We start from the raw sequence: 23,590 nt of genomic DNA, 5'->3' as shown, positions 1-23,590 counted from the left end.
CGATACAAATAAAGAAAACCAAATTGAAACGAAGGAATTAGAAGCAGTTAGTAAATCAACTGCTGAAAATGATACAAAATCAATAGACAACGTTGAACAAAATATATCATTAGAATCCATACAAAAAGCAAGAGATAATGCTTACAATAATGAACATTTGCTTATAGAAGAAGACCAAATGATGACAGCGAAAAATGCGTGTGACACTACAGAATCAAAAACTTCAGCAGATCTTATGTCGAGAAATTTAGATGCTAATACACAAGAGAAGTCTTTAGAGAATAAAGATGACAAGAATCCATCTCCATCTATGTTAGATAGTAGTAAACGGAGCAGTCGTTATAATGTTGCTGCAAAGCCTGCTACTTCGCCAAAATTTGAAGAAATTGTTTATAATCAAACCAGACAATCAAACACAAATAAAATTTTGCGAAGCGCTTTAAAGACGAAATTAATCGAAGACAAGTCTGAAATAATTAATAAACAAAAGGCATCGGAAAATGTAGAAAATAAATTTGCCAAAGAAGAAAAAAGAGGTGTTAAACAAAAATCAATTTCAGATAGTGAAAACGAAACAACTGATAAGTTCGTCAACGAAGGGAAGTTCTTTTAACGAACACAGCTAGTGATAGCGATAGGTATAAATCTGTAGAAAATGATAATGCAGTAACGGGTGTAATAATAGCAACTGATGAAGCGAAACATAGAGGCAGACCTAGGAGATCGGATAAAGTCGAAGTTAAAGAAGATGAAAATACAAGTGTAAATTCCGACCAATTGCGGGGAGACGTAACCGCGAGGAGAGACGATAATAGGGGTGATTGAGTTTGTATAACACTGTGATTCACTGAATTATAAATTATATATTTCCAACACTTAGATTACACTGACGTAGAGAAATAAATAGTCAACAACTTGTCGCACGAAGATGTGATAGATATGTACGCTAGAGCAGGGCTCTTATAATGGAAATTAATGTATTAATGGACTTAGCACTATAATATATTTAGGAGAGAAGATGTATGTAATATCGTGATGTAATATGTTTACAAAACGTGGACAATAGAGATGTTAATCAGACAGAAAAGACGATTGTGGCTTAACTTGAACTATTCATACCAAACGTACAGAAAACAGCGCAATCCACACTCTCTCGGCAACGCCACTCGCAACCTCCGTCTCCGCTCGACTCGCACTCTGTTTCTCGACTCGCACTCTGCTCCTCGACTAACTATTGTCGCATTCTATTGCCCTTTTCCTAGGCCCACCGCACACATGTTCCGCAGACGCTCGTGGCCAGGGTCACGTAGGTCTTTTCCACGAAACTATGCACTTGAAAAGACCGATGACACATTGATGGGCCCGACCTGACGCATTGAAGACACATGGCGAAACAATACAGGGAAGTGAAAGTTATGGTGGGTCCTTAGGTTTATTGAGGGTCGAAGTGACGTTACGCAGGCCGGTTGTTGTCCGGTGGCTCGAGCTGGCGCGGGCTGGCGTGCAGATGTTTTAGGCGGCGTAACAACAAGGAAGATCCTAGAAAATGAGAAGGGTGGATTAGAAGAACGAAGAAAACTCGAAGAAGATACAGAGACAGAAGTCAATTCAAAAGGTATATTAAATAATAAGTGCGATTTACTTGATACCGAAAGAGCTATTGAAATTAATGATACGGTTCAAGATATTAAATTTACTGAAGGTAGGAGCCGCACTCAAAATGATATGGAAGATGTAGTAGAAGTTTCACAAGAATTATCTAATAAAAGTAAGTTATCAGAAATAAGGATTGCACTTAACAAAATTGAATATACAAAAACTATTTTACGGAATAAAAAGAATTCATTAGAAAGAGAAAGAGGAGTAAAGGAAAAGAAGAAAATGTACAGACAGAACTGCAGAGTGCAGTGTATCAATGTGCACTAAAAATGCAAGCAACGTGACGATTACTTTTAGAACACCACAAGCACCACGAAAACACAATCAAGACCAAACAAGATCAAGTTCAAAAGTGAAGTTACGTGAGCTTATTACTGCTAACGACCAAAAATCGAATTACGATCCCGAGCATCAACTCGCTGATCTTCAAGTAGAATGTTCCGACAAAGACAGGACGACACAAGAGTTCGAGAAGCACATAGAGGACATGAAGGAGGAAGTGCGAAAATTAGAATTGCAACTCGACGAGTTACAAAAAAAAGAAAAACATACACGCACGTAAAAAGAGTTCAATCTTTTGGAATACAAATTGAAGAACTAACAATAAAATTAGAAGAAATAACACAGAAGAAATAAGTCACAAATATGAAATTGCCTGATGGCTGATGTTGATCGTTGACGTTTATAATGATTGAATTTCGTCAACGGCGCCATCTGGATCCTTGTTGAAAAATTAGAATAGCCGCAACAGCACCATTGAGCTCATCGCCCAGAGTAGAGTTTGTTCATGAGTCGAGGAGCTGGAGAATATCTTATCCTCAAGGACATAAATTTCACCGGTTCCGGTAATGTTTTTTACGTGGTCCAAGCATTCAAACTCACAACATCGTTTTCCAAAGCGAAATTTCCAGCATGGCTGTAATAAACAGAAATCGATCAATTGTAGAGATCAATCGTCACTCGACTGCTCGAGAATTCAGGTCATCCAGAGAATAGAATAGAGACGTGGAAAAATGTAGTGCGATCATCGCAGTGGGAGGAAATAGGGGGATAGGGACCAAATGAATGAACGAGATGTTAAGGACAACTGACGATAAGTTCTTCTTTTGTCGAGAATTGCATGTTTGTGAATGGTTTGTGGGTGGTTAGGTGGAGAGAATTGAAGAGTTTGGAGGTGACTGGAAGAGTGTTTTGGGCAAGGTAGATTGCAGAATAGTTGCGGTAGCATTGTGTTAATTATGGGTTTGTACATGTAATCTTTGTATGTATCACTACATACAACCTAACGTATATCTTTAATAATACATCAGAGTTTTAGTTATTTCATAGCTATGAATTTTATACTCTATAATCTTGACGTTTTATTTCACAGAAGCGTTTGAATATCCATAAAAATTAAATGAACCAATGTATTCATTATCTTATAGAGAAGATATATTATTTTTAATTATGTTCCAATTATTTATCATGATCCTGATTTCCTTATTCTGAAAATTTGAAAGGAAGTTTTGTAGTTTGATACTTTCAGCGACAAAGGGTCAATATTGCTTTAGTATATTTCGTCACATATACATGTATATCTATATATCCACCGAAAATGCGCTCTTGTAGACAAACGCTCGATTCGCGTCATAGCTTTTAAAGCTTGTCGCATCTCAATCAGTTGGAAAAAGTTTTTCCTGTAGCATATTTTATTTTTACGAACCAACAAGGTCTTTGTTTATTTCCTTCTTTTTTTTGCTCTAATTCCCCCATTGTTTTTTCAAGGATAGTATTTCAGAGCCATTAGTCAAGTTCATTGTAACAATAAACGTACGTTTCGGAAACATTTTGTGCTGTGAAACAGAATACACTAAAGTTTGAAGGTCACATCGATTTTCGAAAGTTTATAAATGGAGGTGTATGACAGTATCACCAGCTGTTGCTGTCCCCAAGCGCCAAAATACGTTCTGACTACTATTTTATGTATCTCACAGAAGTATGTCTTCATTCATCATCTCCCATGCCATCCACCAACGTGTTCTTAACATGTTATCTCCTAGTAAAATATTGATGTTGAGTCAGATATCCAACTGAATAATCTTTTCGGTGTCTACTATAAGACATTTAAAACCAAGGCTCGTACACACGTGTGCTTATACGTCAGATGTAATACTTAACAGGAAACCTGCTTATATTAATATTAAATTTATGCATAGTAGGATGTTCGACCTTTGTAAAAATGAAATTATAATACATACAGTTTCACCGTGGAAAAGTGAATCTTTCTAGCATGTCCACGCAAATGCAGGGTAGGGGAGGACTGTGCATGCACCAAACAACTTTACGTTCGTAATTTTTCACACAAATGTACAACTGTAGGGAAAAAATTATCTCTGATTTTTCGGATGTTAGGAATCGACAATATCGCATAACGGAATGCTGTGTTCTACGTATTCTATTTTTGTTACGAAAGTGGTACAAACGAAGTCCACATAAGAATAGTACAACAAAATCGGTTGAGGTTAGGTTATCGTGCAGATATCGCGGCTTTTGCATTGGAAATCACGCAACTGCCAGTCTCGTCGTTCCTTGTAAACGAAAGAAAGGTATTGTAATCGGTCGGAATTAACATAAAACTAGTCGCATGCGACCATATGGCCTGAATGTTCAATAAACGAGAGTAGAGCGCGAGCTATGTGATTCTAACCGTTTAGGCGGAAACTAATGATTGTAACCAGAGCCGAGATATATGCCAATATTACTTTGTTCGACAAAGCGTATAAGATGAGGAGAGAATCGCGATAAGGTAGAACAAGAGACAGATATTCTCTACGTAAAGCAAGTCTGTCAACTAGATTGAAATCCTATAGCTATAACTACAGTGAATCCATATTCTGGCGAATTGTCTTTTCACAAATGAAGCTTCTGAAGAACGGAATTGATACAATAACTACTGTTCATTCATAACTACTGTTGTAAGAATCTATATATTTGTCTATCTATATCTATATATATCGATCTATATATATTTGTCAGAATGTCATTTTATCAAAAAACCCATCCTCTGTAATCATAGTTTAACGAAGCATAATTAATAGAAGAGGTAGAGCGTTAAGTGGAGATGATTTAATCACAGTTAAGTAGATAAATCTCTATATTAGTCTCTTTAATTAAAATGTCCTACGTTTTATTTGCGTCATTTTTTTCCTTCATCCAATTTAAAATGTTTAAATAACAATAGCCTATACAGTATAATTTTATGTAAAAAAAATTGATTATACCATGTTTATTACAGATATTTAACATTTTTGTGTACATACAAAATTTAAATTATACCTCGCTTGAGAACAAAAATTCTATTTATTTTCCTAACATGTACTAATAATTATTGATCAAACTAGAAAAAGCTGGAGGAGATTACTTAGGAAGATTACTTAGCATCTTATATTCCTGGCAAGGCTCGAACGTTTTATCTTCCTTTAGATTTTCCTAAGTTTCCATTTTTCTGACTTGCTATTTTAGTTAGCTTAGTATACGTGCTATACATAGGTATGTATAGTGTCATGATCGCGACAGTCGTGAGTTACCCACGCTTTATCCTCTGTAAACTATTTATAAAAGAAGAACAAATTACATGTTAGAACTTTCATTCAATTTACCAATACAAATAATTTTAAACAAGAAAAAAGACCTAATGCAGTGGTTTCAACTTAAACATATGCAACAGTTATTTACGAATAAATAGTATAAATCTTTTAGCAACATGAAATTCGCGATATTTATTCAAATATTTATATTTACAGTGCGCCATCAGCAAAGAAAACGTGTTTATCGAAACGTGCGCTATCGATTTTATGCTTTTTTATGCTTTTGCCACGCAAACAGGGAAATTGCAACTCAAAATTGAATTCGCACTGCAAAGCGTCGACGTTACGACATCAATTACATACTTCAAAAACACCGAAGGTATCACACGGAATCAGAGAGATTCTATGAGAAGTTAAACGCATAGTCACCCTATTGGGAATAGGATTGCTTTGATTCGAGCTCAAACATAGGGAAAGCTGAAAGAATCTTTTGCGGATCTTCCTTCTTCTCTACGTTGGATTTTATACAAAACGACTTTAACCTTTTCAAGGAAATACGGAAATAAGGATTTTAGATAGAGAGATTTATCTGGAAGGAAATGGATAGAAAACGTAGAACCAGTTCTTGTTGGTTGAAAGATTTTTTCTCTTCGCAGAGATTCAAGCTTTAAAGAACGATCAAATATGTGCGCAGCTGACTTACGCGTGAAGTTATTATTAAAAAAAATTGTTGCATTTAAAAGGATAAATATTAATTTAAATTTAAAAAAATTGTTAGTTCAATTATCATAAGTTTAAAGATATGTAGATATTGTATTTACATATCGAAAATCAGACAGCAATATTAATTAACACACCTAGTCAAACGCACACGTACTTTAAAACCGTGCTTTAAAATCGATATTCGCTGAAACAATACATCGCTCTGCGCTTCCAATTTGTTTTCGCACGAAGAGTCAGTCCACTCGTTGTTACCGTCACCATCTCTACCGTAATCTATATTACTCGAATAAATTCTATATCTTGATTGGAAAATCACATATTTTAACGAACTTCCTTATTTTTTGTTTTTTATGACTTTAATTGGCAATTTCCATAATGTTCTATAACTTGACAATAGACTGATAATATTTCAGGATATATATACATACATCATGTTTTTGAGGATTCTGTAGTAAAATATATTATAATAAATTATAGGAAAAACAAACTATTTAAGAAAAAATTACCACCTTCGAGTAATAAATTATAGAAGGTTACCAATGTAATTTAAAACTTAAAACTTAAAAATAATCTATTACACGTAAGAAAGAAAAAGATTTCTTCGCAAACGGTAACTCGAAAATTACAGCCATTGCTGTAGAAACATAGTTTTACAGGGAGAAGAATTTCGCTAGAAACTCTCGACGATGTCACATCAAGCGAAAATTCAATAAAGCGATTACTAACCATACTACCAGCGGCAATCGTGTTACGGCAATTCGTAAATCAGTTAGTCTTCTATTTGCAGAAACGTCTCTGGCAATATCGTCACACTCTTGATTACGTCGGCGCTATCAAATGGTCTTTGGAAGAAAGTTTTAAATCGTATCGTATTAAATTTTCCATTATCTACTTTTGCCCATGGCGTCGTTCCAACAAATGAATTCGAGTTCTGAATCGCTTTGTCTCGTATTACGATTTTATAACGGTGTTTCTTTAAACTTTAAACGATCGTAATAAATGTATTTACGGACGATGACCGATATCTGGTCTGTCTTAAAGTTTCAACTAATTAGTGCCCCGTTACTTTGGACGTTATGAAATGTTGTATAACCAAAGACTTATCTTCTCTTTTGGTAGTTGCATAAGAGAAGACTGAGCCATTGAAACGCTCGAATAGATTAGCTGATTCGCTTAACGTATTTTTACTTCCGACGAGCTAAACACAAGAGCAGAAAGCACATAAGGAATAATACAGAAACGTCAAACGTATACAGAAATATATTTCGTAAAAGCATTAGTACGTAACATGTCTTTATAATTCTATTTATGTATAGTAAAATGGCTTGTATCCATTTTCATGAATTATGACTGACATTTCAAAGCATTCATGTAGATATGTAACTCTGGTTAATTAATAATTTAACAATGCGTCATGAAACGTATCATTTTCGTTTCTTCCTTTGTTTCGTTATACACGGAAACGAATTTGTAAATAAAGATGTATAATCAACGATAACATATGACAGCGAGTATAATAACTGTCAGCAAAGGAAGACGTCGGTAAAATGATTGTGGCTGATTTCAGTGTATCGGTAAATAAGCTTTGACAGACGTTGCCGGGGGACTCGGTGTCGGTGAAACCGCGTCGATCAAATGATTGTCAGTAATTTAAAGATAACCCAATTTATTGATCTGTCTCCCCTTCATGGCGTTGTACGTCTCTCTATAAAACATATTCTACCTCGGAGGGCTGAAAAATTTAACTTGGTCTCACTGGACTGGACTGTAAGTAAGAAAATTGAAATGCAAAATCCACGTGTGAGCGCAACGGTTTAGATGGAAAGTTCGATAGGACAATTATGTATATTAGCCTGAAAGAAAGCTCGTGGCTTCGCACGCAACACGTAATTTCCCTCGCTGAAATAATCCTATTACAACGATACGATTTAAAATTTTCCTTAACAGACCTCGCAATGTAATTCTTCATCTACAATTTTTTATTCGGCCTGAAACAAGAGACTTTCGAAGCCTTATAGAGTCTCGCGAATCTAAAAGTCAGGTTTCAACGTATTTTCGCGTCTTATTCTATAATACTGAAGACATTAAAGGTGTTAACGATTATTGTCTCACTATGTACGTACATCAAACGAGTACTTACGTAAGAGACGAATGGAAATGGAAACAGCCGAGAATAATTGAAGATAATTTGAATACGTTCCAGGCTATAATACAATTTCTCGTGAACCGTAATTGATTCGCAGAAGGGAATTGCTGCTTCTCACGACTAGCAAAGTGTTTCGCAAAAAAAAAAAAGAAAGAAAAAAGAAAAATGGTATCGGAAGGATAGAAAAAAAGCGGTGGCCTACATCAAGCAATCTTCATGCCGATAATGCATTTATTATTCAGTTCGTTCATTTTCTATCGCGTAACAGACACTGGGATAACTGACAGAACGAGCGTATAAATCTTGCATCTCTCGACCTGACTTCTCCCGATGGAAAAATATTTACTGGTCTGGAATCGTGCATCGCTAATTAGTAAAAAAGTAATAAGCAAGAAAGCAATTATACTACCGGATTGGTATTTCTATTTTATTAGAGATTAATTAACCTGAGTAAACCAACAAAAACTTATCGAAAATCAATCGAAATTAAATCACCTTTTCAAACAGGCTATAAATAGCCAACTAATATTTGCAGTAATAAACTTCACTTTCGAATAAAGTATACGCTCTATAAATTGTAAATTGATAATTTCGTTATTATATCATTTTTCTTAGTCTAAACTGAATTCAGTGAAAAGAGCTTTCAATTGAATTACACACTTCATTAGTTTATGAATTATATTCGTTACCATACGTACAAAAGAAGGGTGACTGGTTTAAAAATTCAAAGGGTAGAACCTCCAAGCTCACGATTGGAAACAGATTCAGTTCAATGGTTTAATTTGCCATTTAATTGAATTCTCTGGCAATTTCAGCGAACTGTGGGCTTTAGAAGTGTCCAGCATTCAAAGGCAAGACCTCCTCCATCTTTCTCTTTCTTTCAGTTCCAACCTCAAGTAATTGACCTGTTAATTCGACGCTATATTTACATGCTAGCAAGGGATTCAGACGACTTCATTGCGTTAAATTCGCAATTTAGCAAACACGAATGTCTCAATCAATTTGTAGTTCGAAACAAATAAAAGATAATCAATTTTTCAAAATAACAATCGATATGTTCAATGCATTTGTCGATGCATTTGATCGTTATGTTCATTTAGCATTTTTATAATAAAAGCGTAGAACACATGTACATACACATAATATTCCATGAAATGATTTATACAGACTATGAGTCTCGTTTTATCATATTATAAAAGAATGAATTTCTCCCAATAAATGTAACTTCATACAAAATCTCGTTTAAAAAATTCAGTTTTTATTCTCATCAAATTAATTTAATATCGGAATATGTCATTTTAGTCGTTATAAAAATTTTATGTCAAAAAGCGTTCACAGATACATATATAAATAAATGTCCAATCCTATGCATCTATTTAAATCATTATTTAAATTCATAATTTATGAAATCTAAACTTAAATATTTATTAACAATATTCTGACGAATATGTAATGAAAGATAAAAGCAGCTTTATTTTTTTTATAGGATGGCTCATGCTTTTTATTCATTTTATGTTTTTCGTTGTCAGCGCGTAACTACCTATCAGCCGCATGAATGCCAGGTTTTACTACTCAGAAGCGAAGAAGCGAAGAAGCAAATATACGTTACCTTGCATGGAAAAACGTTAGATACATATAAAAGTCATAACGTAGCTATTTACACATGGGGAATATTTATTTTTGTATGAAATATTTTTGCTTCTGAATTCTCATTATAAATGTACGTCCATTTCCTACGTTAAAGTACGTCTCTGCTTTGAAAACCTTCATTTAAATATAACGGTTAACAAAATATTATTAGAGAAATATTAAAACGAGACGCTAAAAGAACATTTTAATAAAGTACAAATGATTATTTGTTCTTTATTAAATTGCACTGCTGTAACTCTAATTTTATTAAATTCTAAATGAATCATTTATAAACTGAACCGGAATATAAAATTTTATTCCGCAAAAATCATAAAGTTGAAAGTTAGGAACGAATAACAAATGAATAACCTAGTTTCATTAAAAGGCACGTGGTTAAGGTACGCCAATCCGCGTAATAACTTTGACACTCCAATTATTATAAAATATGTATCCTTAAGGGATTTTTTTGCGCGAATGCAAAATACTTTTCATACGTGCAACTGAATAAATGGGGCGTGATTTTCAATATTTCTTTTTGTAGAATTTATAACAAAGTAACTTTTTCACAAATGTTTTCGCTAACATTTTTACAACGTAAATGTCTTCTTTTGTAATTAATAATTTCAACATTTCTCTGAACAGTTTCGTTGCGATAAAAAAAATATACAAAGCTTATGACGTGCTTGTTTAAAAATATTTATACGGAACAAGACTTTGAATTTGTCAGACCAATCGTTCTAACGAACGAATAAATTAAACGACTCGTAACAAAAAATTATTCCTGTCCATGTTTCTCTTTGTAAAAGTAATTCAAGGCAAGTTAGATGAATCGCTGTGTACCCTATTCGCGTAGCATGTGCTTTAACGACCAGCGTGCAAGCGTTAACGGTGTGCTTTAGTTTCTCTCTGGTTGTGTTAAGTGTTTAAGTAATGAGCATATACTCACTTCGGGCGGGTGGCATACGATCGACGTGCACCAGGCCGGCCTCGAATTATAGCAGATGCAGTAACTGCAAACCGAAAGTCCGTCCTCAAGCGTAAGAGCATGTCGAATGGTTTCTCCATGAAAGTCAACACAGCTGCTGTTTGTAGCATCTGAAAACGATTCTCAGCTTGAATATCTTTGCCATTCGACGGTCGTACGCGCAGTTACGTTAACCGTTTCAACGCCACTCAGCGTGATCATGCTGTACGCGTAGTGTGGTGAACTGTGTCGCGATGTTTGGTTACGATTGTCAATTCACAACGCGCTCGGTTCCGAACGTAGCTTGTCGCTAGTCTATCAGAGTTTCCTCTCGTAATTACTTTTCTTTCAAATAATCGTAAACCAAATAAAGAAAAAACTAATGTATAAATTACCTCTTGAATTGAAAAACCAATTACAGAACGTCACACAAACAAAAGGTAAAGCACGAATATTTGGCAACCTTTTGACTCTTTAGTGTAACGTTTCTGATATAGCTGATGAAGTGAAGCGTGAACGCGTTGAACGGTATGTTTCGACAAAAAAAAAAGAGCAGTGCAATCGAGTTGATCGGCACTTCTCGTAAATAAATAAACGAAGCGCTATTGCGCTTCATGGTACAATCCGATACGGATTTTTAAAACATCCCTGATACTGAAACGGCTAATAGCGTTACGAAAACGATCGTGCCAGGAAATTTTTGTTCAACGGATCCGCATTGCGGCTGCCACGATGCTTCTACGTAGCATTGATGCTTCATCGATGAAGCACGATTGAAATTGGATATTCGATTTCTTACTGGGGAGAGAGTTTTCATATCGTGTTTACTGTTTCACTTCGCAAGTGTGCTTTACAGTATACGTTAGAACTTGAAATCGAGCTATTTGAGTTAAAGTCGCTTGTAGCTTGAAATGACGTTTAAAGGATATAAGAATAATAGAAGGCTAAAATTCAAAAGTGTATATATACATTACTAATATATAATGCCTATAATATATAATATAATAAATAATAATGCCTATATATTGACTACTTTATCAGTTAATTAAATCCGTGCATATCAAGTTTTCTATAATTTAGTACTTTCGTGTAACTACAGAAATTTGATGCAATATAAAACTTGATTAAAACAGCGATTCATTAGGAAACGAGAATAATGATGCAAATATTTTTTGTAGCCATTATATAGGATTTCGATCGCATAATTAATCAGTATCAACTTACCATTCTTTAACGAAAAAGCGTAAAGAGGGACAGGCGGTACGGAGACCGCAATTATGATTACTTTCAAAAAAAATCTCCAACAATACATCTTCTTAGTTGTAATCAGATCAGATGCGATCAGATGCGGATCAGAAAAGAAATTTAGCAGTGACCAGCAATAGCCAGAAGTATCTGCAACAGAAATCAGAATACACTCGTTTTCGCATGGTTGGATCAATTTCGCGTGGGACTAACCTGATTGAACCTAACGCGGGATAATTGCTCAACTCACGACCTTAATCAGCCCGCTTGATTCTCTGTAAATGCTTGAAATTGACGCTTGGATTCTTTCCAGATTAACTAGCTTTGCCCTCCCCCCCTCCCGTTATCTATTTTCTTAGATCGACTTAAACTGCCGCAACATATTATCTTTCTTCTTTTCTTTTCTTTTCTTTTGATCTTTTAAAGCCCTAAATCGCTGGCTATTATATTTTGTACACTCAATTACTCTGTAAGTCATAAGTACATATGTTTTACAACGTTATTTGTCATATTTCAGTTAAACCCCAGAAAAGCCAGAAATATATTTGCAGCGTGTTTTAACGCGTCCCTGGCAAAGATCTCAAAAACGAGTTGCGACACAATTTAAAGCGACAAATAGCACCGCGTGTCTCGTTGTGGTAACACACGGTTCGCCAGCTTTTTAAAGCGCTCTCCGTTTGCTTTTTCCTCTCTTCCCTGTCTCTTCGTTTTTTCTTAACGAGCAAAACCATTTTCGCGAGGACGAGAGTACGGAAATGACGTACTGGCAATTTTGTTTTGTGATAATACAAGCAGCTCGGTTTCAGTGAATTAAACTTGGCCCCAAGCTTCTACTTATCCCTACCTTCCTTTCCTTTATTTTCCCTTCTATATCGGTTTTGCGGTTTTCCACATTTCCATCACAATAAACCATGTTTTTTCTCGATTTTACATGTTAGCCAATGATTCACGGCAAAAGCGTCGACTGTAAAAATATTTGTAGTTGCAATAGCAACAAGTATGTTTTCTCAAATAGAAAATATTGGCAGCGTACACGCTGGCAAAACAATTCATGAATAGCTCGTCCTCTGCTTGTTATTTGTTTCGATACTGTTAGCAAACAAATTCATGAAACATACTGGTATAGCGTAAAATGAACATAAAAGTTTTGCGTACACTTGAGAGCTGAACTTTGGCTGTTATACGTATATTATATATATACGCACACAGTTATGTATATGTATATATATATAGAAAATTCCTTAGAACTTTGAGCTTAATAACATATTAAAATCATTAACATTAAGGAGGTGAACTTTACTTACCAATTACCAAAGTTTCTTCCGCCAAATAATACATAAAAATTGAAAAAGATAATGTAACTAGTTTTAACTTTTTTTTGTGTTATAATTTGAATCACTCGATTTATCCGACTGAGGATGGTCGATCGCAATCTCAATTTATACATATTCTCATCGCATGAAATAGATCACACGAGGGATTTTCAAAAGTCGATGGAATATTAATGGCGATTAATTATTTACAGGTGTATTCTGTGCGGCTAAAGCAGTCACCTAATGAATTATTGAGTACCAGCAATGTTAGCGGTAAACAGGATTGCGGCTATGAATGATTCTCTAATGTGTATATTAGAGATGAATTTGATAATTTATCCTCATAATATGCAATCCGCTTTTAAGTGGAAATCATAATTAACAATTTCTGTTTGATCAAATATGAAGAGCAGATAAATCGATACGCTTAAATCAATATTAGAATTTCTTAACATTTTTATCAAATATTTTAGCACTGTAGAAGCGTCGTAGTAGAGAAATATTAGGTTGTTCCAAAAGTTTCTTTCGTTTTATAAGAAAGTAATAGATGTACAACATTTTTCGTTTTATATTATTTTATTGAATTACGTGTGATCCACCTTTTTCCAATTTAATATAAAATAATATAGAATAACATAACTGTCATTTCTTTATAAAACGAAAGAAACTTGGCACAACCTAATAGGAATTTACTTTTATTATCCATTATAAAAATGGATTGTTAATCCTCTAGGAGATACGAACAATATAATTGCAATTAATAAGGAATAAGCTAGCATAACTTAAACCAGCTTTTGCAGAAAGCTATTAGCTGAAGATGTTTATTAAACAATGACAACATGAATTTTCTTAAGTACCCCATTTGGTACTTAATCTACTTCGTAAGTACTGTGTGTCCTAGCCTTCAAAGGATGCAATTTTAACCAGAATGTTTCACATTACCTACCCGTATTGTTTCCTTGTAATATAATTTATATTTACATTATCTACGTTACGTTACATTCTACGCGTTAATGTAATGTGATTTTTATTTCTAATCGAAGTTATTTAAAATTTGTAGTATCTCAATAAAAAATTAACAGCCTGCAAAAACTTCACAGAAGCATTAGTATCTTCGAAACTATTGAATTCAAATGGCTAATATTCTTTAACAATATGCACTCGACGACGTTTATCGAGAGAAGTGATACTATTATGTGACGTAATAGTTAAACTTTCAATTCATATACATATATCGTTTATGAAAAAGTAGTCATTCTGCTTTTGTGATCTGTGACACACTATAAATTCTCATAAGCTAACTAACGCGTAATCTTCTGTAACGTATTAATATAATATAGGTATGTATATCTCGACTTTGAGCAACCAATTGGTGATAAATAAGCTTTAGTACATACTTCTTACACGTAACAAGAGACCAATTAACATCTCTGCTCTTAAAAGAAAAACGAAAGAAACTCTGAAAAGCTGCAGAGTTCAGGTCGAATAACACCAGCTCAGATAAATGACCCTCTAACTTACCTTTGTCCTCATCGACGTCAGTGATTTTAAAGCTAGTTATAAAGTGCACTTCTCAGCCAGCGTCCACGGCAGTCAATATTATTTAACGGATCTTAACGCGATGTAAAAAGGGAAAAAGGAGGAAAGAAGGAACAGGGAAGCAAAGAGAAGAAACGAATTTTTCATTTTCTCGAAACTGGATCAAGTTTCAGGCTGCTCGCCAAAGAGTCTGTAGCTAACGAGACAAGATTAGACAAACCACGCTTTAAAATTTCCACAGAACTATAATAATCCTCGAAATCAATACGATTTCAAATCGATCCATCGCCTGATTAAAAAATGAGATAGGATGAAGCTCACTAGTCGACCTTTGAACTTTCAATAGTGCTTACGGCTCGTATACTCTAGTTTGAATGCTACAATGTAAGCCAAGTCAACTGTAACTAGCGTTCGCGTGATTGTCGCTATCTATTATTCACGCGTTACACGTTCACCAGACAAACGCGTCTACCGGTTGACATTGTTTTCTGTCCTGAGTTTCAAAGCAATTATGTTGCTTCGTGTAATCAAATCTCGCCAAACTAACGATAAGTTCTTGTTTGATCTTACACAGTTACTAAAACTATACAAGTTAAACCAATCTAGCCTAAACAAGTAATGTCGTTATATATTCTTTTTTAAATCTATATATTGTTTAATAAATCGTGGTTAGGATATAGTAGCTGACAAAAATATTCGGACAAATATATTTGTAGAAACATTTTAGGAGTGTATTATGCATAGTGGCACCATTTAATACTGTACTGTGACTATCATGGTCGTGTTGGTATTATTCGAAACTAATCTGAAAATCTGTATGGAATTTGTAAGATATTTAGTACGAGTACTGTGCATTACTGATATGTACACAACCGAGACGAGATAACGAAGGTACTGCTCTCCATCGTTCATCGCTACGCGTTGCTAATAGCAACGTATAATGCATATATATCTCGCAAAGACCATAAAAGTACCCAATGGAACCACGTTTAATATTTGATAATAATGTCCCATTACAGTTTCGTCATTTTCAATTAATTAAACACGACCCTCTCTTTAAAAATTAGAAGATAAAATACGTAATACAAATCTACTCGAAATCTTTTAAACCTTACGGACGACTACTTATGGTCTTTAAAAGCAGCAGGAATTAGCAGAATATTAACTGCGGATTTTTCTTGGACCGCAGCATGCAATATGGAATATGGTTATTAAAATGTACACTGAAAATTTCATATCCATAAGATACTCGTGCTTGTAGAACCTTGAAACTGAATTCTTAACCCAAATAGTCGACCGCGATACTCGAGAAATTTTGCGAAGCTGACGTCAATACCAATATGTACCGTCGTTGTGCTATTATTTCGTGATAAGCCGTATTGATTGCACTTCCATTTCACGGAATTAATTTTTCCACACAAAAAGTGATAACGATAATCGAAAAAGGAAAAATATACTACCACTTTTCGTATCAGCATACACAAGCGCACTCGATTTTACACGAGTATACAATTTGCAAATTCGACGGAACGATCGGATTTAATTATTTTTTCGATATTTCAGGCATCAAGTTCTATTTACACATCGAACGTTGAAATACGGCGAAATACAAAATGTACAAACCACTCTGGACATTAATTAACTTTAAACGTTATTGATTAATTAAAGAAACCAACCATTGTGTTGATTTTTACACTTTGAAAAATTGTTATCCACTTTTGCTTTGTTTAAAAATTGAAAAAAAAAATACGTTTATTGTAAGTCACGAGTATCTCTTTTATTTATTTAAACTTTAGATCAAATATTACAATTTATAAATATATCATTTATTTAGATATACTTGTAATATCTGTTTTATAAGTTTGTACAACCATTTATCTATTTATCTATTTTATTTGCACATAATCTTTAAAGACTGATTTTGTAAAGAATAAAAAATTGTGATTCTATTTAAAAACGATCGTGTCAGACTCAAGTGATAAGCGATATATATTTCAGCGATATATATATTCAGATTTCACCATCACATAAACGGTGCTATTGGAAACGTTTCACAATGGACGTCTTACAAGCGCCTGCGATGTCCGTCATATGTAAAGCTATACCACTGAATCACGGCCGCCATTTAGTGATTAAGGTCGATCACTTAGAGCTGTTAATCCGACATAATGGCGAGCAATACATCGAAGACATTATTGGAAACACAGTTACAGTTCAATTTCATTGAGCTTATTTGCAAATAAATGTGTACAATATATTTTAGAGGTTTTAAATATTATTGCTGACTAAACTTCGCGTCTGCGCATCATCTTTCTTTAACTTTTTTTGCATTTTCTTATCGACGCATGAAGACGAAATGCGTAAATTTTATTATTTATTTAAACATTACTATATTGTGCTCAAAGTAGCGGAATATCGTTTTATTATCAATATATGAAGAACTAAAAGAATTAAAAAAGAATTAAAAAAATATGTAGTTCAATCAATACTTCGTGTATTTTTCTATCTCCACAAGACAATATCCGGACCAGTTACGCTTACAGTATCAACAAAGATTTGTCCAGCCATACGGAATAAGTCGTACTCAGTAGTTTAAAAGTATTAACCGCACGAACTCCAGAAACACTTTTGAAGTAACTTTCGAACCAATAAATCCCCGAACTAAGAACTGTCATATTTCGTCTCTATTTATCGAATATTGTTAGAAAATGCAAAAAAAAAGAAGTTAAATAGAAAAAGTACTTGGAAACTTAAAAGAAAAAATCTCGAAAAATCTCTTAATACTTTTTACTGTCGTCTTGAGACGCACTATATGTTAAGCTTCTTCGTAGTTACAACTTTTACCGCAGATGTAACGAACTGACAAATGCTAAATTTTAAATAAATGTTTTTAAATAAATGTTTAAAATAATACATTAAATGTATTAACTTTGTTGCGCAGTTTCATTTAATTTCTTACGATACGGAGGGTTTAATTACGTTTAAGATATCTATTTGAATCTTTTAAATTCGAAGTTTTTTAAAAAATTACCTTAAACTTTATAAAATTAAATCGTCTTTCCACTTTGTTGTATCATAAAACAGTCGTCTTAAAATATTCTATATTTTCCTCGTCTTAAAAAATCTCCCTACAGAAAGAATAAAGAAGAATAAATTTCCATACGTTAAATTTCGCGTGATTGATGGAATACATAACGATAACGAGAACTAACTAGCGACAACAAGCAACCATTAGCAAGGACAACTGGCGACTATAACTGTCGTCTCTATGATGTATGGCGACTAAGGAGAACAGCCAGCAACTACGGATTACATGTAACAACCAATTGCCCCACTTCTAAAAGGCAACTAACTTGCAAACCCTTTGATGGTTTCTGTAGCGTGATATACCCCTTGAACGTGGTTAAAGAATGTGGTCGCCGCTGGACGGCGGTTTGACAGCAGAGCGATCTCGCCAATTCAAAGCTTGACATTACAAACTACCGAGAATCATTAGGCTCGTTATCGAGCATCTAGCTTTCAGAAGGTGCTTTATCATATGATATGACTTCACGATATTTTTATAGCAAGAAGAATGGCCAACCTCTAACAAAACAAATTTTTACTAAGTGCTGCATGTGAACTGCAGGCCGGCCTACTAGGGAAATTTGACGAATGAATAAACTAAAATATATACGAATATATTCGTTATATCATAAAATGCCCGCATTATGTTCTCTAACACCATAGAGGAAGCTAAATTTATATATTAAAAAATTGGAATACCTGTTGTAAGAGAGTTAATTAAATTCTAACCTATCGATGACTCCATAAAAACCTTTATTTCCTAAAAATGTATATCTTCCAAATTCTCCTTAGAAAGTATCATAGAGAAAATATGAAACCTGAAAAGTACATCACGCTGATGCCTCGATCAACCCTCGTGCTTCGCAGTCCATGTGTCCGAGCGATGAATTCCCTCCAAACAAGGAAAAACCAAAGGGAGGTCTTCTTCGAAGGACGTGAGAGGGTAAGGAAAGCAACGGGAACGATGATCACGCAATATACTGGCGGCGTACGTATAGAACGGCTGTTGCGAGAGAGTTCGCAAGAAACAAGAAGAAAAAAGGAATCGTAGGCCGACGCGATTATACGCTGTCGACGGACAAACAGCGACTGAGCCTAACTGAAACGAACTCTGTCGCAGTATGAGCACGGGCTACGTTCGCGGGTCGATCGAACACGTTCTGCGCCTCTCCTCGGCACCGGCGTCAAAACCACCCCCGACGAGCGCAACGCACTGGTGCACATGCAATATTAACCACTGGTCTTTCCTTTTTCGCGCGATATTATATCAGCACCTATGATACCATTTCAAAGACCGCAATCAAAACATTAAATACCGCATTAAAGCCATACAATAATTCGCAATATTCATTCGTAAACGTTATTGTATATGTACTTAATTAATCGTTATTATGTTTCGAATGATTTACTACCTCGTATTCCATAAGCAGATATATGGTTCATTTTCACCTCAAGTACGATATAATTTCTAACAAATGTTTATAATTCACAATGTAAAATATTTATAATTCATTGGAAATATTTTTCTATCACGGTATAGTGGTCAAATTTCACATAAATCACAAAGCTATACTCACGACATGACAAATCATGAAGATGTCATGAAAAATGGCATCCGTCCATATATATTCAAACGCAACGAACAAGTTCGAACTTTTCGAGAACAAACGATTTGTTCGATAACATCTGTCGCGAGCTTCTCTTCCTTTAACGATAACAATTGACAACTAAAGCTCGAGAGGCTCGTAAGGATGAACAGCGACGAGTATCTAGAAGCTATGTACTCACCTGGGCAAGGAGACTCCAACACCAAGGACGTTGGAAGTTTCGAGAAGCGATGATGGAAACTGAAGTAGCACGTCAGGTCAACTCCGGCGAAAACTGCTAAAGAAAGAAAAATCCAACTAATTTGTTTCCAACGATAAAATGAAATTAATTTGTTTCACAAATTATTAACTGGATATTATTCAAAAATTATTCAAAATTCGCTTGATTGATTCACGGCCCGGGACATTTGGGTCATACCATTTTGGTAATGGACGAAAATGGCAGAAGGAAGAACGACCGTTTTTTTCATATTTCTCTTTCCCCGGGAAACGATGGAATGCCCGAGCACCTTGTTTCATTTCCTCTCGACATCAATTTCAATCTTTTTAAACGAAATATAATCTGAACGATGAAAAGTTCATTCAAATAATGCTCCGCGCCAGACACTCACGAAAATTAAGAAGAAACACGGAAAATTCGCGAATAAAACGGATTTCTTTGTCCTAGTGAGATAATAAACCTCGTTCACGTATTGGTTTTTGAAATCAATATATCCACCAATGTGCACTCGTTTAACAAGGGTGATGGAACGTGCCAAAAATCTCTCAAGAGGGTCTTGGCAACGGAAGAGTCGAAAACGTCACAATTATGAATGAAAAATTCGAATAGTTGCTGATTTTACAGTCGAAACCGATAAAGAACTCCAGATATTCCCCCAATTAATTTACAATAAATTCGCGAAAATGATCGATTGCTGACGTCATTGTATTCTAGAAAGATTGTAAAACGATAAGAATTTATTGAAAAAACTTATATTCGATGATAACACTTCTAATAAGAGTACTAAGAGGAGCGATTCTGTACTCACCTTCCTGTCTCGAAGTACCGAACGCAATTAACCGTCCGCCCAGGATGGAACCGTTCGGAACTTTTGTAAGTCACTGCACGGCCGCTGCTTATGGTGGAAATGTAATAGATATAAGTACAGAGCGCGTGAGCGAACTAAAAACGCGATAGAGAAGTAGAGAGAGGATGTTCCGTCCTTGTCTAATGACGCGCACTTGTACAGGAAATATGTAACAGAGGTATACGAGCAGCGTCAGTATCCACTAGTGTGCATGCCTGATTAAACAAGGACAGGAAGTATCTATACATGGTGTTCTCTTTCTATTTCCATGTTGCATCCATCTTACTATACAGTACACACACTCAGCTATTCTATCATTATATTTGTGCGTTGCTTATGTGTGAACCAAACATTTCCATGGCAACAAATCGTTTGTCTCTTGTTTGATGCTCGGTTTTCAACGGAGTTGAAAGAATTTTTTAAGAGAAACGTAATGGACGGGTTGTTTTTAAAGCAATAAACGGATATTCTCGTATCCATTGAGAAACGATAGGCGATTTGAAAGTGTCACTATGAACGGTGATTTATCGATGCAAGGTAGTATGAATAAGATATTTTATAATCTGCGAAAAAAGGTAAGGAATATTCTAGATTTTAGATTTTAGATTTTAGAATTTCCACGTCACAGACGAGTGTGTTTTGTTATTTGATTTGTAATATTGCTGCAGTTCTCTTAATAGCTGTTCGTTTCATGCGATACTCGCACATAGTATCTATGACTTTTGCTTCTAACAATTTTTATAATTAGGCTGTATCAAATATTTTTAACGTTCGTGTTTCATGAAAAATCATGTGTAACTCGTTGAATTCGCAAATGTAACAAAAAATTACATGAAAAAACTTATATTATTGTAATGAAAAAATAATTATATTAGGAGGAGAGTCGTATTTCGGAACGTCATCGGAACATATTATACCTTGTATGTGATTATTTGGAACACAATGGGTGAGTATATTATAATTAAAATATATTCCTAGTTCCAATTCTCTTGAATAGTGTCAGTGACCAATCGAAATAGAAATCAGTGGACATCGTGGAAAGAGAAGGCGAAACCAAATTTGAAAATTCGACATCGGTAATTCAGTAGTTAAGAATAACTCAATCGATAATGTAGATTAACTAGTTATAAACAAATATATGAAATATAAATTCAAATTATTCTTATCCATCTAAAAATTGGAAATTAAAGAGCAGAAGACAAGAAATTATCTTCGAGGATTTATATAGTAAATACATTCTTTTGCCTGTCTTACCTAGAGATAAAACAGTTGTTTGATGGTTATCTTATAGTGTTCAGTCATTGCGAAAAATATTTTTAATCAGTTAAAAACTATAATTAATTAAAAACTACATTTCTTTAGGTATATAGACATTAGCGATGTATTATTCCGGGAAGCTCGTCTATCTCCAGAACATCGGGTCTGCGACAACATCGATTTGGAAATTATCGTTGCAGAGTATGAAAATTATTACAAGATGAAATTTCAAAAATATCCCATATTGTGTAAGAAAATAACTGGAAGGGAAATGACGAGGGAAGTGACAAATGCAAGCAAAACGTAAGAATTTAAATTATTTAACGATATTAAACGGTATTCAACGTATTGTATTCAACGTATCATATTCAACGTATCGTATTACAATATGATCCAGTGTTTGTAGAAGTATTGAGACAAAAGCCAAATCTGTTAGTAAAGAAGCGAGAAGTGAGCCTGTGAAAGAGACAAATCTACAGCAGAAGATAACTGATGACAATACGAATCATATTAATCTCGCAATGACAGTGAAGTCACTATTCCCCAATGAGAGTGATGGATGTTCATCAGAAGAGCTATTTAACGTCCCAATGGAACAATCCATGCAATTGAAGATATTGAAATGCATTGAAAAGCTTTATTAAGATAATCTGGAATTACGAAAGATTGCTGAGGACATCTCATGCGTAAGTTATTTTCGATTAATATACGTATCGTAAAGCTTTTAAACGATAAAATTCCCATCGATAAACCGTTCAACGTATATCGACGATGACGTGATTTCAGTAACGCTTCAAATATCAAATTACGTAACGTTTACTTAATATAGAGAAGATGCCATTTTATCTTTGTATCGTCACAGGAGATCATAGTAAACAAATTAAATGTACATTGGGATGACGTTATAGGCCTAGAAGTATGTAAAACCGCTGTTAAGGAGGCCATTGTGTATCCCCTTGAGTATCCTATCTTTTTTGATGGCCCGTTTTCCCCCTGGAGAGGTATTTTGCTGTACGGCCCACCTGGTACAGGTAAGATACTCGCATTCTTTTCATTTCTGTACGTGTTTACAAGAAATATACAAAACAGGGAAAACGATGTTAGCGAAGGCAGTCGCGACAGAATGCCATTGCACCTTTTTTAACATAACTGCCAGCTCATTGGTCAGCAAATGGAGAGGCGATTCCGAGAAGTATATACGTGTAAGTTGCTTTGTCTATGTAAGTTTCTTTGTTCCTTTGTCTATGAAGGAGAGATTCTAGGTATAAAAAGATTTGATTTTATTTTTCGTCATTTATATATAAATAGAATAGTTGTTTGGAAAACGAAATGATATCATATTCGTGATGAGGCAATGAATTTAAGGAATTTCGAATATAATATTTAATGAATAATACATTTGTTAAACTGAACAGGTTTTATTTGAATTTGCCTATAGTCATTCGCCTACAATTATTTTTATCGACGAGATTGACTGGATCGCCACAAATAAAGGAGACTGTATATTGTCTGAACCTGCAAAGAGATTCAGATCAGAACTTCTTTCTAGATTGGATGGATTAGTGTCTAATGAGAATTCTAATGTAGTTCTTCTGGCTACAACTAATTCCCCTTGGTACGTATATCACGTTATTTCAATGTTTTCTAAGTTGAAAATATTGTAATATTTCTCCAAATTCCAAATATGTTATTGTGTTGTTTGAAGTATTCCTTCATTATTATTAGTATAATAGAACGATAATATTTATTGTAAATATGTTATTAGGGGCATTGATGCAGCTTTACTCAGGCGTCTCGAAAAGCAAA

The 23,590-nt window shown here is 34.6% G+C and overlaps 2 protein-coding genes across 8 annotated transcripts; one reads left to right on the top strand and one right to left on the bottom strand.

The window, feature by feature from the left end:
* Nucleotides 1-843: 843 nt before the first annotated feature.
* LOC117163884 (uncharacterized) lies at nt 844-20,075 on the bottom strand. Of its 4 annotated transcripts, none has more exons than XM_076622761.1 (6): nt 19,879-20,075; nt 19,642-19,737; nt 11,915-12,085; nt 10,673-10,821; nt 8,796-9,002; nt 844-1,539 (listed from the first exon to the last, which is right to left on the bottom strand). In XM_076622761.1, the coding sequence occupies exons 1-5, from the start codon at nt 19,928-19,930 to the stop codon at nt 8,943-8,945; spliced, it is 528 nt and encodes a 175-aa protein (XP_076478876.1). In that variant the 5' UTR covers nt 19,931-20,075; the 3' UTR covers nt 844-1,539; nt 8,796-8,942. The 4 variants fall into 4 exon arrangements, with proteins under 4 accessions (XP_076478876.1, XP_076478874.1, XP_076478875.1 ...); XM_076622759.1 differs by lacking the exon at nt 8,796-9,002 and adding an exon at nt 2,315-2,575; XM_076622760.1 differs by lacking the exon at nt 8,796-9,002 and adding an exon at nt 2,315-2,575 and having other exon boundaries at nt 19,642-19,734.
* Nucleotides 20,076-20,481: 406 nt separating this feature from the next.
* On the top strand, nt 20,482-23,361 carry LOC143303354 (katanin p60 ATPase-containing subunit A-like 2). Of its 4 annotated transcripts, XM_076622766.1 has the most exons (5): nt 20,727-22,087; nt 22,182-22,470; nt 22,693-22,815; nt 22,874-22,986; nt 23,223-23,361. In XM_076622766.1, the coding sequence occupies exons 2-5, from the start codon at nt 22,467-22,469 to the stop codon at nt 23,256-23,258; spliced, it is 276 nt and encodes a 91-aa protein (XP_076478881.1). In that variant the 5' UTR covers nt 20,727-22,087; nt 22,182-22,466; the 3' UTR covers nt 23,259-23,361. The 4 variants fall into 4 exon arrangements, with proteins under 4 accessions (XP_076478878.1, XP_076478879.1, XP_076478880.1 ...); XM_076622763.1 differs by lacking the exons at nt 22,874-22,986; nt 23,223-23,361 and having other exon boundaries at nt 20,482-21,473; nt 21,890-22,087; nt 22,647-22,787; XM_076622765.1 differs by lacking the exon at nt 23,223-23,361 and having other exon boundaries at nt 20,726-22,087; nt 22,874-23,097.
* Nucleotides 23,362-23,590: the final 229 nt, after the last annotated feature.

This window comes from Bombus vancouverensis, chromosome 11, assembly GCF_051014615.1.
Source record: "Bombus vancouverensis nearcticus chromosome 11, iyBomVanc1_principal, whole genome shotgun sequence".
NCBI lineage: Eukaryota > Metazoa > Arthropoda > Insecta > Hymenoptera > Apidae > Bombus > Bombus vancouverensis.
This window is presented reverse-complemented; position numbering and strand designations above follow the sequence as displayed.